Genomic DNA, 14487 nt, shown 5'->3' on the forward strand with positions numbered 1-14487 from the left:
ATATATGTTTGCATATATATACATGACGTACTTATGTATTATATATGTACGTAGTTATGCATTTATATATGCATATGTGTGTGTGTGAATAAAAACATATATAACACATGTGGGGAGAGTTTGAAGTACAAAGAGATTACTAAAAGAAGAGAAGATGTTCCTGTTATGTGAACCCATGATCTCCAAGACATCTCCTAGTCAATGTGTACACGCCCACACACATATAAGCATGTTTATCAAAGTTCATCAACAATGTATAACGAATACTGACCACATGCATAACCAACTGCCAACCACAGAAAATATCCATCCTTCCAAGTCCTCTTTTTTGCTTTGTCATACCTGAAATAGAAAAACTAACTAGTAAGACTAATGAGATGTGGATAAAATATGAATGTAATGTATTATTTGTGCATAGAAACAAAATAAGATCTCCCAACTATTGAAGGAATCGTATCAAGAAATGCACCCTAAAACCAACTATTATGAGATCCAAATCATAGGTCCTATGTGGTAAGAATCTTAATAATGACAAAAACTATGATTCCATCAAAGAATACTAGATCAACTAAAAAGAAACTTCTAGTCATAGCATCAACCTCTAAGATGAACAAGTCGGGGGTCATCATGGAAACAACCACTCTACCTTGTTAGGATAGAGGGCAGGTGTGCATAAATCTCACCCCCTCCCCGGGACACTACTTTTGAGTGGGATTTATTAGATCGATTTGGTTAATGTTGACCTCTGAAAGAGTCATGAGCATTGCCACAACTAACATAATTTCAGCAGCATGCCACCATCTCCATCATAGGGGATGAAAAGTCCATTTTGTAACAGAAATCAATAGACTGACTGCAAAAACAAATTGGCTGTTAACATGCAAACGAAATCATACTTTTATAGAAAACATAGAACTAGTAGGCCATGTAGGCAACGGCTCTGCTTCGTGTATCTTTCCAACATGATATATGTGCCCTATCCTGAGGTATGATGAAGAACCTCAAATCTTTCTGTCTATAGGAAGAGATAGAGGGGCAATATGTGGATGATTTGATTCATTGACAAACATGCTAGTCTTTGGAAAGGAAAACTGGATCTCTGATCCAGAGAGAATGATAAAGTGCTTTTAATCCAACAGTGTTGTGTGGGAGGTCAATCATTTCAGAGGGACTGATTGTGCTACATTATCCAATTACAGCAAGATTTAGGTAGCTTTAAAAGATATTCCCCAGAACAAAAACACATAATTTATCATTTAGGTGGCCATTTTCAATAATAAGGAAGTGCATAAAATTTGAACCATGACCAATCTTGATTTCACAAGTGTGCCCATATAGGCATATACTATTAGCAACCATAGAAACAACCAAGAGGGATGAGTACTTTCGCCTTCAAGTTGTTTTTACATTAACTCTTGAATTATAAATGAAAGGAAATCTTGTGGAAAACATCAATATCAAAAACGTTTTGTAACACTAACAATGAAACAAATAGAGAATTTTAGCTAAGAAGTTTGACAGTGTGGAACGTTGAAACTAACATGGGGCAATCCAAACTGGAAATTGTTGCAATTATGTGGGACGAGAGAGTATATGGTATATGTATCATGTATACACCTTACTCGGATGCAAATGACCGTCATTGGGCTACCAAAGCAAACAACAAAAGGGTAACTTGACATATTGCATACTCAATCTGTATAGTGAATTGCTAAACACCATGATTTAGGTAACATAATGATGACGATGTATGTGAAAGTGAGGATAGCACTCTACCAGATATTCAAGAGGACCTAGAATAGAATGTGATGTGAACTTTTCAACTTTATTCAACAATCAAATGTTTACAAATTGATTACCATCTTTTCGAGAGAGCCGGATCTCTCCAGAGAGGTTTTCCGCCAATTACACAATACAAAACTCATGCGTAAACACTTCTACCCCCTTCTATTTATACTTCTAATAGCCAACTTACTTGACTAATTGACCAGCCCCCACAATTGACTAATTGACCAGCCCCCTATATTATCCTTACTATCTATATGTAACAATACCCCCCCCCCCAAAAAAACATCCACCTTGTCCTCAAGGTGGAAAGAAGAAAATAATTCTGGAGTTTTACACTTCTTGGCTTTGTACTTGTTCCAGAAATTCGTATTTCGGTGTACTCTTGAAATCTTTAGGGCTTGAGACTTGAGAGATAGTTAAAGTCAGTTTTTGGGCTTAAGAGAAGGATATAAATGTGGGCTTCACCGTAGCCTTTGAAGTCCAATAGAATGAATAAACCCCTTGTTTTTCTTTGAACGTACATATGGTTGTTCCAAAAAACATATGCGGATGAAGAACCATGGATGACTGGTGACGGAGGTGGCTAGGACGATGGTGGTAACGGCAAAAACAACACCAGCGGCGGTGGTAATGGCGGTGGTAAGCCATGGTTGTTGCCCAACCAAAATCTTCCCATGATGCAATTACTTGTACTCTCAACCGAAATCATGTTCTTCTTTTCTTTGTCGATCATCAATACAACCTGGAATAGCCTCTTGCATGTTCTTCGTTTCTTCTCTGCCGGGGCCTTCTTTGTTGTCGATTTACTCCTCACCGTTGATTTTGTCTTTGCCTTCCCCTTGATCTCATAGCAGAATCTTGGGATCTTGAAAATGAAGTGCTGGGATGGGTTTAGGGTTTTAAATTTTGACGGGCTTGATGGAATAGGCTTGGATTCCTTATTTTCCTTCCTCGCGTTTCCCTTCTTGCTCTTCTTCTTCATGGGCCAATTGAGTGGTGTTGTTTGCTTGGGTTTTGGATTCTAGATCAAACCTCGATTTGAAATTAAATCTGATTTTGGCTTCAAATTTGATCTTTCTCCTTCCTTCTCTCTCTCATCTTGTTTTCTTTTTCTCTTTTCTGTCGAGACCATAAGTTTGCGATCTTGATCAATTGATTGTTCTTGGACAAAATTCAAGTCTTCTTGAATCACAACAGAATTCTGAGTCTTTTCTATTACAGTCGTTGTAACAACCGCAACGCCACCATCTCCTTCCTTCTTTCTCTCATCTTGTTTGTTTTTTCTCTTTTCTGCCGGGACCGTAAGTTTGCGATCTTGATCAATTGATTGCTCTTGGACATAATTCAAGTCTTCTTTAATCGATATCTTTATGACTTTCAATCTTCTTGAACCACATCCATGGAAGACTTCATCGAAGTAATATCGTCCATCATTTTTGCGCCATGATAAGCATGCTCCAGGTCAATTCCAGAATCGACTGCTTTGATACCATTTGATGCGGACTTTTCATCTTTTTTCAACAATCAAATGTTTACAAAATGATTACCAGCTTTTCGAGAGCGCCGGATCTCTCCAGAGAGGTTTTCCTCCAATTACACAATACAAAACTCATGCGTAAACACTTCTACCCCCTTCTATTTATACTTCTAATAACCAACTTACTTGACTAATTGACCAGGCCCCACAATTGACTAATTGACCAGCCCCCTATTATCCTTACTATCTATATGTAACAAAATGTTACCATGGATGGTGGTAGTTTTGGTGCAATATCAAACATGGTTATGATACATGATGCTATAAAGTTTGGGAGTTACTTGTGTCTTGTTGCAATCATTAAGGAATTATAATTTGTTATAATTACCATTCCTGCTTCCCTCCTCCACTATATTGGATGGTTCTTGGCAAATCTAACATATGGATGAGAGAACATACATAAATATGTGCTCATGTTTATTTGGTGCATGGATATTGTACAAGTATCAAAAGAAGATCAGACTCGTCCATAACTTCGTAGGACATGTAACCTTTTGATAAAAAAGAACTTGCCTAAATAATTTTGTTAATGCAAACTTATTGTTTCCATCCCCATCACCAAAAGTCCTGGATCCACCACTAACTATAGAGAATCCTAATCCCATGGTACCATTGCAACTCAGATAGCATTACACTTGATGATTTAATATTCAAATATACTACACAAATGTCACCCATTTCTAACAAGACAAACCTTAAAACACAAGTTAATACTCATCAAACTAGAGACACTCTCCAAATTAGTTCAAACCATATATACTTGGCAAAATAGATAGGGGTTGATGCACTTTCACAACTTTTTCAATTATACTTGAACTCTCACAAATACAATCATATGAAATACAACATTTAGCTTTAATCAAATTAACTAACATATATGTTTCTGCTCTCAATTCTCCTTCGGTTTTTGCTGACAGTCTAAAGGACTGTGTTTTCTAGCTTCTCTGTTCAGGATTCTGGCGTCTTTGTGGGTTTGTTTTCTTCAGTCAGCTTTCGTTTCTGGTCAGGCTTCAGACCAGGTCAAATGGTCTACATCTACGGTTAGGTTATTTGCACGTTTGTTTTCCCTGATTAACTCAAGTGGTGATCTCAAGCTAGGCCCTTTCAAACAGCCGTCATTATTTTGGTGGGAATTTCAGTGTTGGGTGAGTTTCTCTGCAACTCCAGCACTAGCTTCTCAGTCAGCCACAATATCCAATCACCAACGGTGCGAATTCTACAATGTTGGATTTGAGGGTTATAGTTTTTTTGTTGTTGTTATGGTTGGTGTTTTCCTCATTGTTTCAAGTGGCATCAGTGGCGGTGGTGGTGGCAGTGGGATGTTTTGTGGTGTCAGCTGGGGTTTTATTCAGGTGGTTTGGTAGCGTTTTAATTAGTTTGGAGGAGATTGTAAGTGCAGAAAAGTTAAATGCATGTAAAATATTGCTCGTATGCAAAATGCAACATTGTTCTTAACATCAACCACAATAATTGAAGACTGGGCTATAGAAACATACCTAACAGTAAATGAGAGAAGTAGGCCTGGGAAAAGAATATCCCCAAAACCCAACACTCCGTATCCACCCCAAGGATCAGAGAGTCGTGGGAACCTCAGAACCATAGGAATTGATTCTCCACTGCTGCTATCACCTTTAGCAACCTGCAAAATGTAAAACATGAATACTTTGATCATGATCAACCATAAACATAAATGAAATGTTTGTAACATATGCACTGAAATAACAAAAACATTTAGAAAGAGAAGCAAAGTAGAAGGAAAAAACTTATTCGCTCTCATTATAAGTTGGACAAATTGGAAACTATTGGGAAGAAAGTCTAGATGACAGGGCAAAAGTATAGATGAAAAAATAAGAATACAGGCTTCCACTAAAGGGTGTGCCCTAATTGGCCACTCAATGGCAACATCAGCATTCACAATTCATATGAGATAACCCTTGAGCCTCCTTGTTAAAAAGGTTGGAGGGTTGTTCAGGAATAATACGTTATTGAGTTTGAATGTTGAAAATGGAACCTAAGGGGTACCCCTAGTTGGCACCCTGTCAGAATAGAAGCTTAAGAAAAGAAGTTGACTTCATCAAGGATTTCAAATCAAGCATATCAATCGGGGGGGTGTCTCCTTGTTGAAAGGGTTGCTCCCTCGCAGTAAGGACAGTTAAGAAGGTTATTCCTTTACAGTGAACGCCTCAAAGAGAGAGCTTAGAGACATCATATCATAGGTGGTAATCTAAGAAGGCTAAAGATGTACTTTCTAGCTTTTTTCCATATTTGAGCCAATAGGTCAATTAGAGTTCCACTTAACTCTTCAGCATATGCATTTCTTGTTGAAATGGGTTGCTCCACAAAACAGGAACAGGATCACTCCCTACGCGACCTAACCATTGGATAGGGGGCGACTCGCATAGGCCTTTTGGCCCTGAACGTTCAGTACATTTTTGGCGATTGTCGCACATTCTATGCGACCATCGCGTGCACATAGCACATGTTGCATAGACCTGCAAGGCATGCTTTGGGCAAATTTTTTTGGCAGATTTGGGGCTTTTCAACCCATTTTGGCCTCTGGCCACGTAGCTCACATTTTGCATATTTAATCCTCTCCCTATCAGTTCTTGATCAAGTTTTTTAGAAGAAAAACTTGTGTTCTTCCATAGCAAGAGAGAAAGAGTGTAAAGATTACTCCATTTGGCTTCTCAACTGGTTTTAGTGATCGTCATCTCTTGTAAGTTGCATAGTACTCCTCTTTGGTATTAATATACAAGTGATCTCTCTCTCCCAGTGGATGTACACTATCTTACGGAGTGGAACCACGTAAATCTCATGTATCATTTACTTGCTTTACTACATTTAGCTAGTTTATGGTGATATTGCCTTAGGATTTAGCTTGAGGTTGGTTTATTACACTTGGATGGCCATTTACTTGTTGCTAGACCTGAAACAATCGCATTTGTTGTTTGTGGTTCACTTCCACTTTCTCAGTATTTTGGGACCTACCGGATAGTTTGTTGGTTTCTTTGTTTGGCAAGGTTAGAACCCTTACATTCCTAACTGTTCTCCAAAATCTTGATTGTATTGAGCCTCTTCAAAGCATTCAACACGTTCGGTTCTTTTATGCATTCCCCCACTAAAGCATTCATCTTCATGCTACTTAAAATGCAATCAGTACGTCTTTAAAACCATATACATCTTTACCTCTATCCTACTCCCAATCAACTTCATCCCACCACTAAACACCTATAGAGCTTATACCAACTTTAAGAGACTTTTTGTTGAAATCAAACTATAAAATCACATTCTTCAATATACTCCTGAAAGATAAGTGAATATAAGTAGTAGTGTTGTTGAGATCTATCTAGCCCTAAATAGCTTTGGAATTTCTCCATTTTAAATTCTATTTAAATGAAAGGTAGAAGGTTTTGGGGATTATAAAATGATATATAGTGCGATACAGTCAAAACAAGGTATTATAGTAGAAACCGAATAGATACCTCGGATACAGATAWRCTTATCAACAGATTCTCTATCCTCTCTTTTCCCATTTCAATTTCAATATTTATGTTCGTTTTCATTATAGGATAACAATACCTTTTTTTTCAACCCAATCGCTCTTTTGATTTTGGAATTTTTTTTATCAATATATTGTTTCTTATACACACACATCTCCATTACGGAATGGAAAATGGTAATATTTAGGATTCATTAAAAAATCAAGAATACATTCCTGGTAATCTCTCCATAATAACCACAATGCTGCCACCGGTGCTCCAAAGCGACCATAGCCACATCACATGTGAAGCCATTAAGCATCACCAGTTCACCACACACTATCAATGCCACTAATCTACAAGTCAGGGGATGAGTTTCAAACACAATAATCATGGCGCATGGCTTAAGCATGACCCCAACCTAAAAACGAGGAAGGTGCATGGTGTACTAGACAACATGGACAAGTTTGCAATACCAAAAACAAAATGAACCAAGAATGGAAGTAAATCAAATAATAGATATCTGTTAGAGCAAAAAAAGTTAAATTAGTACTTTATTCTGTCAAATTTGTGAATTTTGGAGTGTTTAAACATGACATCAAATAGACAAGATAAAGCATGTTTTTTGAGAGATGAGCAGAAATGAGGTGAAATTATTGCTTTGGTACTGCATGAGGAGCAGAGAGAACAAAAGCTCCATTGGTTCAACGTAAATAAAAACTAGAAGGTACTTATACTAATTCCCTTTGAATGCATTCAAGGCTTTAAACTTTTTTCTAGTATTTTCTTGAAAGTCTCATTTATTTGCAAGTTTGTCCATCTTTATTTCCTATTCATCCTTAATTTCCAATTAATGTTCCTTCTATTTCTAAGATGTTTTCCATCCAAACCATGATAGGCTAAAAACCTTAAGGGGTGAAGTAAAGACTAAAAACCAAAATTTGAAGTTAAAGACTAATAACCTTGTGGGGTTAGCTAAACTAGCAATAACGCTTGGGCCTTTGGGGATCCTCCTAAAAGATTACTGGTTCGAGTCCTGCAAGGCCACTCGGGATTTTCTTGGCTGTTCTCTAGGGCCTCGGGGTTAGTCGAGGTGCGCGCAAGTTGGCCCAGACACCCATGGTTAACAAAAAGTAGTTGTTGATTGATAGGTGTTAATTTATTAACCCTATTACATTATTTTCTTAATCATTTTTCCTTTTTTTATTTGTCCATTAGTGTCTTAATTGAGTCTTTTTATGTCATACTTATGTATATTAGTAGTATTATGTCATAATCTAATGTTATTTTGCCATTTATGCAGATTTTTGAAGTTTTTTTGGCCAAGTCCTCCTACAGGATCGTATTTGGTACTGCAGCAGTCCTTCAGTAGCAGGCAGTGGGCTGCACTTTTGTTATTGGATCGAAAACCGTGGACTGCATTGATGGAGCTGCTGATTTCAAGCCTTGGGCTTTAGTTTATACTTATAAGCCTTCTTTTGTCTTATTAGCCTATCTTCTTTTGTAAGCTTAAACTCCTTATAAATAGGAGTAGTTTCTTAGCCAAAATACATACTTAACCTTTGGGTTTTATAATTTCTCTAGTCTTTTATTGTAAGCTTTCGGCCTCCTTGTTTCAAACAAGAACCGAAAATTGTCAAGTGTAGTTTGTTCTCAAGTATTAATCTAAGTGCAAGTGTTCAAGTTTCATCTTTTTCTTTTCTTACTTACGATTTTCAAAAGCTTTTTGATTTTAGTTACGAAGTTGGAATTAATCGATTATTGTTGCATTACATTGGATTTCATCCGTTGTGGCTCATGATTACTTTCTTTAGATAAAAATCTGTTTTCCAAGTGTTTGCATGTAGTTTCTCAATTTCAGTAACGAAACTTGTTTTGCAAGTTTCGTGACCTAAAGTGCAAGCTTCCTTAACTTCTTCTTTACAAGTCTTTACTTTTACTTTATGCCTTCTCTTTTCTGCACTTTACTTTTCAATATTTAAATTCTAGTCTTTTACTTTCTAGTACTTTAATTTTCAGTAATTTAATTTCTGCACTTTACTTACAGCAATTTACTTTTCTGCAATTTAATTTCCAGCAATTTAATTTCAGTCATTTATATTTCTGCACTTCAATTTCCAGTATTTTAATTTCCGTACTTTAATTTATAGCACTTTAATTTCCAGTATTTTAATTTCTGCAATTTACTTTTCCGCAACAGTTATTTATTTTTTAGTCTTTACATCCTTCGCGAGAAGAAACTGAGCGATGATGAGCTAAACGCCTTAGCTTGGGGTGTAAGGGAAAATTAAGACCAAAGCCGATGTGAAAGTACAGAGGTGTCTTATTAGCATTATAGTCTAACTATTTGTTTTAGGTGATTAATATTTCATTGAAGATTACATTAAAATTAATTGACAACTAATTTTATGTATGAAAATGCATAACTTTCAGAGTTAAGATAAATAAGAAAACCTAAGGTAATAGGAGAAGGCTATAAATAGCTTTAGTATTTGGCAAGTACTATATTCCTACGGTGTAGGATGGTAACACTGTTGTGCTAGGATTCATGACGTCTAACATAAATGATATCGTATCTATAGCATGTTCGCCTGTGTGTACTCTTGGGAGGTTGTTTGAACCGATAGTTGATATTGTGACAATTCTATTTATAGAATTGTGACAGGAGTGCTATGTCACCTTTCTGCCGGATCACCTGTTTTGTGTCTTAATCAACCTTTGCACCCGCGCGCTTCTTTTTACAACTGATATTTTCTTAGATGCTAATCAAACCTTCCAATTTTAGATAAATCGAATCCCTGGAATTCGTCATCTAAAATTAGTTTTTCTAGACTAGACTTTTGAAGAACTTTACAAAGCTTTCTCTATGGGAACGATATCTGGTACTTATAAAATTATTACTTGTTACAATATGATAGTAGTTCAAGGTGTATACTTGCGCCGAGTTCTATTTTTGTGTTGAATTCTAAGGTTGCATAAACCGAACGAGCATTGATCGTAACAATTCTTTACTTGTTACAAGACGATAGTAGTTCAAGGTGTATACTTGCGCCGAGTTCTATTTTTGTGTTGAAATCTAAGGTTGCATAAACCGAACGAGCATTGATCGTAACAATTCTTTCCAACCATTCTTTCAAGGTTAAATTGTAAAATAACATCCATAGACGAGTTCATCACTTGTCTAAAAGTGGTACTAGTACCAAGATTTCCTAGACAAGTGGGCGTTATTTTAACGCTCGAACAATAACAATGAAAATGGCCCCTTCCTCAGTGAGATTATTCAAGCAAATGCCAATTTCTTTTCTATATATGGGAAGTTCCAAAATCATCATATAATAAACCAGAAATTGCTATAGAAAAGAAAAAGGGGGGTTTGTGATGATTTTTTTTTTCCTTTTAAACTGGTAACCTATAAAAGTGGGTTGGATTGTAAACCAACATGCAAACATCAACTTAAATATGGAGGTATGCTTAAGAGAGCTACTTAGAATCAAGGATACTTATTTCCATTCAATATAGTTTATATAAGAGATAGTCTGTGTCATGCTTAGATTTCAACTCTAAATAGAAATATGGGAGTTAGTTTATGGATAAGTGTCTTTCTCAATCTCGAAAGAGTCCCTTAAAGAAGCCGACGGTCAGATAAAATGAGTTATTTGTGTAGAAATATAGGGCTGGAATTTTTCGTATATTGAAAGAGAATACAGCAAAGGTAGAAAAAGACTCTTAACTAGAGAAAACCCTAACTAGAAAAAGATCCAGAATCTCTAGAAAATATTGTACAAATAAATTGAGATTTCAACACCACATTTCAAAAAATATTTAGGAGTGTAGGGTTTTGGTCGAGTTTGCATATTGGGCACCTACCCAGCCCAAATATCTGAAATGTCCCAAGGGAATAGGCCGATGTACTTAGCAGGGTTGTGGGTTCTGCCGTTCTGGGTTGTGACCTTGTAGGCTTAAATAAACTTGAATCAAAATTTTAAAGTTTAAGTCCTAAATAGCCTAGGAATCCTAATCACCATTCAAAGTTACAAACCCACCGCCCCATCATTAATCCTTATATTTTAAAAAACCTAATAACCTAATATTTATTTATATTTGATTGTGCATGCATACACAACATAAAAGATTATTCTCTATGGATGACATGCAGAAGTTCCTAAAACTTCCTAACACAACTAAATGTTGCAAAGGTACATCCATGAATATATTTTGTTGAGCCATTTCTGTTGTCATAGGATTTTGGTGCACAGTGAGTTACATCCATCATCCATGATCTAATGGTCCACCCATATATTTGCACAGGTACATCCATTTAATTGCACAGATGAGGTGACTCTACTTGGGCTCTGATAAAAAAAAGTTATTTTCCTAACCCGACCACCCCTGACCGACCTCGATGTCCCCCGAACATGATGTGCCCCGAACCTGATGTCCCCCGACCCTAAATTCTTTCAGTTCGGTTCTTCGTATCCAACCCCGAAACCCAATCAGATATCATCGTCATCCACCTGAACCTGCTCGAACCCGTTCGATGCTCTTCCCCACTTGAGACCACAGGTTGTTTTTTGCTACACCAAGTTACCAAATTTCCCTACATGCAGTAACCATTGGTCGATCTTCTTTCTGTCAGCTCTCAACCTCAACTAGCATTTGTGTAAACCTCCCAAGTCTCGGCTGTTGTGTTTTCTAAAGTGCAAGCCGAGACGTGGCATCATTTTTAAATAGCGTAGAATGTGATACACAGCTTCCAAATGCTCCTCACAAGGGTTGTGCATATGTTGACTTACAATGCTGATAGGAAAGGCAAATGAGGCCTGGTGTGGGAAAGATAGATTAGATTGCTTATTAATCATTGATAACTCCTCCTTTCTACTGCAGCCGATTCACTACTTTGATTTGCTTTCAAGTTTGGATCCACTGAAGTATTGCAGGCTTGCTCCCAATCGTTCCGGTTTCTTTCAAAAGATCTAGGACATACTTCCATTGAGATATGACAATTCCATCTTTGGATCGGGTTACCTCCATTCCCAGAATGTATTTGAGAGGTCCTAGATCTTTGATTTCAATCTCTGATGCAAGAAGGGTCTTTAGTTTTCAGATTTCTTCAAAGTCGTCTCCAGTTGGGATTATATCACCCACATAGACAATGAGAATTGCTGACCTTCCTATTGAAGAAAACTTTATGAACAAGATATGATCAGCTTAACTTTGAAAGTATCCATGTTTGACAATCGATTTTGCAAATCTATTGAACCATGCCCGAGGTGACTGCTTCAAGCCATATAGTGACTAGTAGGGGTGTAAACGATACAAGACAACTCGCGAGCTACTCGAGATCGACTCGGTCAAAACTCAACCCGAATAGGCTCGGCTCGAACTCGAGCTCGATTCGACATATTAACGAGTTGAGCTACCCAATACTCGACTTGAAAACCTCGTGAGATACTTGATCTTTTTATATATAATTAGCTTAAAAAATATAATTAGTTTTACAACATAATTTGAAAATATAATATAATAAAATGTTTTATACTTTTAGATATTTGAACAATATTGTGCATTTTTATCTATAAAAACTAATCAATAATTTTTTTATTAAAATCATAATTAAAAAAAAGACAAAAATAACTATAGAAGTGTTGGTGAAATTGTCCCAAATTGGAAGAGAGATAGTAAAGAAAGGATGAAAAAGTGTTATAAAAAGAGAGGGAGGTGAATGAAGATTGTAACCGTCTTTTTGATGATGAAGTTTGAGGTGCATCCCTTTAGTTTTAATAAATTTAAGAGGACACCTTCAAGTTCTATAATTTATAAGAGAAGACCTTAAAATTTCAAAAATTTCGACACATGAGCTTGATTTGAGTTTGAGTTTGATATTGATTCAATTTCGAGCTTGATTTGAGTTCAAGCTTGATTCGAGTCCAAAAAATTGCATTCAAGTTCGAGTCGAGTTTAGTTTTTGACTACTTACGAGTTTCCGAGTCGAGTTCGAGCTTGAGAAATGGCTATCGAGTTCGGGTCGAGTATATTGATACTCAAGCTTGACTCGCATCATTTACACCCCTAGTAACTTGATCAATTTGCAAACCATTCGGCTACTTGAAGCTTTCGTCATTCCCGGCGGTATGTCTATATAGACTTCTTTCTTCCAGATCCTGTTTAAGAATGCATTCTTTATATCAAACTGGTATAATGGCCAATCACAATTGACAGCAAGAGATATTAGAACTCTTACAGTGTAAAGTTTTGGCCACAGGAGCAAATGTTTCTTGATAGTCAATGCCATATGACTGAGTCAACCCCTTAATACTTCCATTGTTATACTTGATGGCAAAGATCCATTTACATCCAACCTTCTGCTTTCCTTGTGATAATTCTGCGAGAACCCATGTGCCATTTTTCTCAACAACATTGATTTCCTCTTGTACTATCATTTTCCATTTGGGATGTTTCATTGCCTCATCAAATGTTTTGTGGTACCTAGACCGAATCAAGGGAAGAGACAAATGCTCGGAAAGTTGGTGTAAGTTTCCCTTACAAAACGTATCTTTTTGTAGGGTGATTTGTACAAGTTCTGGTACCTTTTCGGTGAGCAATGGGTAAGTCAAGATCATCAACACACGAAGAATCTAACTCATGAGTCTGCGAATTCGTACCTTTATGGTCTTCAAAGGGATCGAATGAGCTTTTGAACAATTCTAACTTCAGCATATTGGTCTCTATATTCCCAACTTTTCTTCTTTTGTAAACCTTGAAATTCTTTGTTCACTGGACTTGGATGTGTTTGAGTTTTAGCTTGTGGAGTGGTGTTTGAATCTGTTATGGAAGGACTGACCGAAGAAGTAGTGTTTGTGGAAGGAATGACCAAAGGAGTAGTGTTTTCTGGAGAGGATTCTGATTGGACAAGCAATGATGGAGTGGTGTTTCCTTAAGCAAGATTTGGTTGGGTAGGTGATGACCGGGTAATGTTTTCTGTCCTGGTTGGGGTAGGTGATGACAAGGTTGCAGTTTAATTTAGGAACAAAGAGGACTGAAGAGAGGAAGAGGTCATCTGATAACTTTACATATCCCGATCCTGTTACTTTAGAGATGGAACCGTCTGCAATTCTGACCGTGAGAGGATTATCACATGGTGTGAAGGTGTGGAAGACTTTAAATCACCTGTCATGTAGTCGGATGTCCCTGGATCCACAATCCATGGACGTGTGGTGCTGAAGGCTGTAGTGAATGCATGAAAAGTGGTGCCTTGGTGACTGATATTTGCATTGATTGAAGGTGAGTTTGGTTGTTATGATAACTGCCCGAAGAGTTTCTGGAGTGCATCAATATGATCCTCTGTGAAAGGGTTGACCTCTTTTGATGTTTCTTCATTGTTTGCAGCCATGTGGAGACGTCCTTGATCACTCCTACTTCTTGCTTTCCAATCTACAGGTTTTCCATGGATTTTCCGACAGGTTTTCTTTGGCAGTGATCACACCATGGTCTTCCCTTTTGAGTCTTGTTGTTTGAAGAAGCCGAGCGAGTTATCATGGCAGATCCATCCAAGTGTGGTGAAGAGTTCGGCATCATTCGACTTTCTTCCCTTCGGATTCCAGAGAGAACTTCTCGGATTGGAGGGAGAGGTTTGAAGCTCATGATTGTGCTTCTGACTTGGTCAAGTTCTTTGTTCAACCCTAA

General features: G+C 37.2%; 1 protein-coding gene across 2 annotated transcripts in view; it reads right to left on the bottom strand.

The window, feature by feature from the left end:
• LOC112510549 (signal peptide peptidase-like 3) overlaps positions 1-14487 on the bottom strand; it is a 45188-nt gene that overhangs the window by 4155 nt on the left and 26546 nt on the right. For both annotated transcript variants that reach the window (XM_025116022.1, XM_025116013.1), the window contains exons 11-12: positions 4822-4964; positions 272-342 (exon numbers count right to left, since the gene is read on the bottom strand). In XM_025116022.1, the coding sequence (XP_024971790.1) occupies positions 272-342; positions 4822-4964 (214 nt within the window). The remainder of the gene's footprint in view (positions 1-271; positions 343-4821; positions 4965-14487) is intronic.

Source organism: Cynara cardunculus (assembly GCF_001531365.2).
Source record: "Cynara cardunculus var. scolymus isolate 2C chromosome LG 1, CcrdV1, whole genome shotgun sequence".
In the NCBI taxonomy this organism is placed as follows: domain Eukaryota; kingdom Viridiplantae; phylum Streptophyta; class Magnoliopsida; order Asterales; family Asteraceae; genus Cynara; species Cynara cardunculus.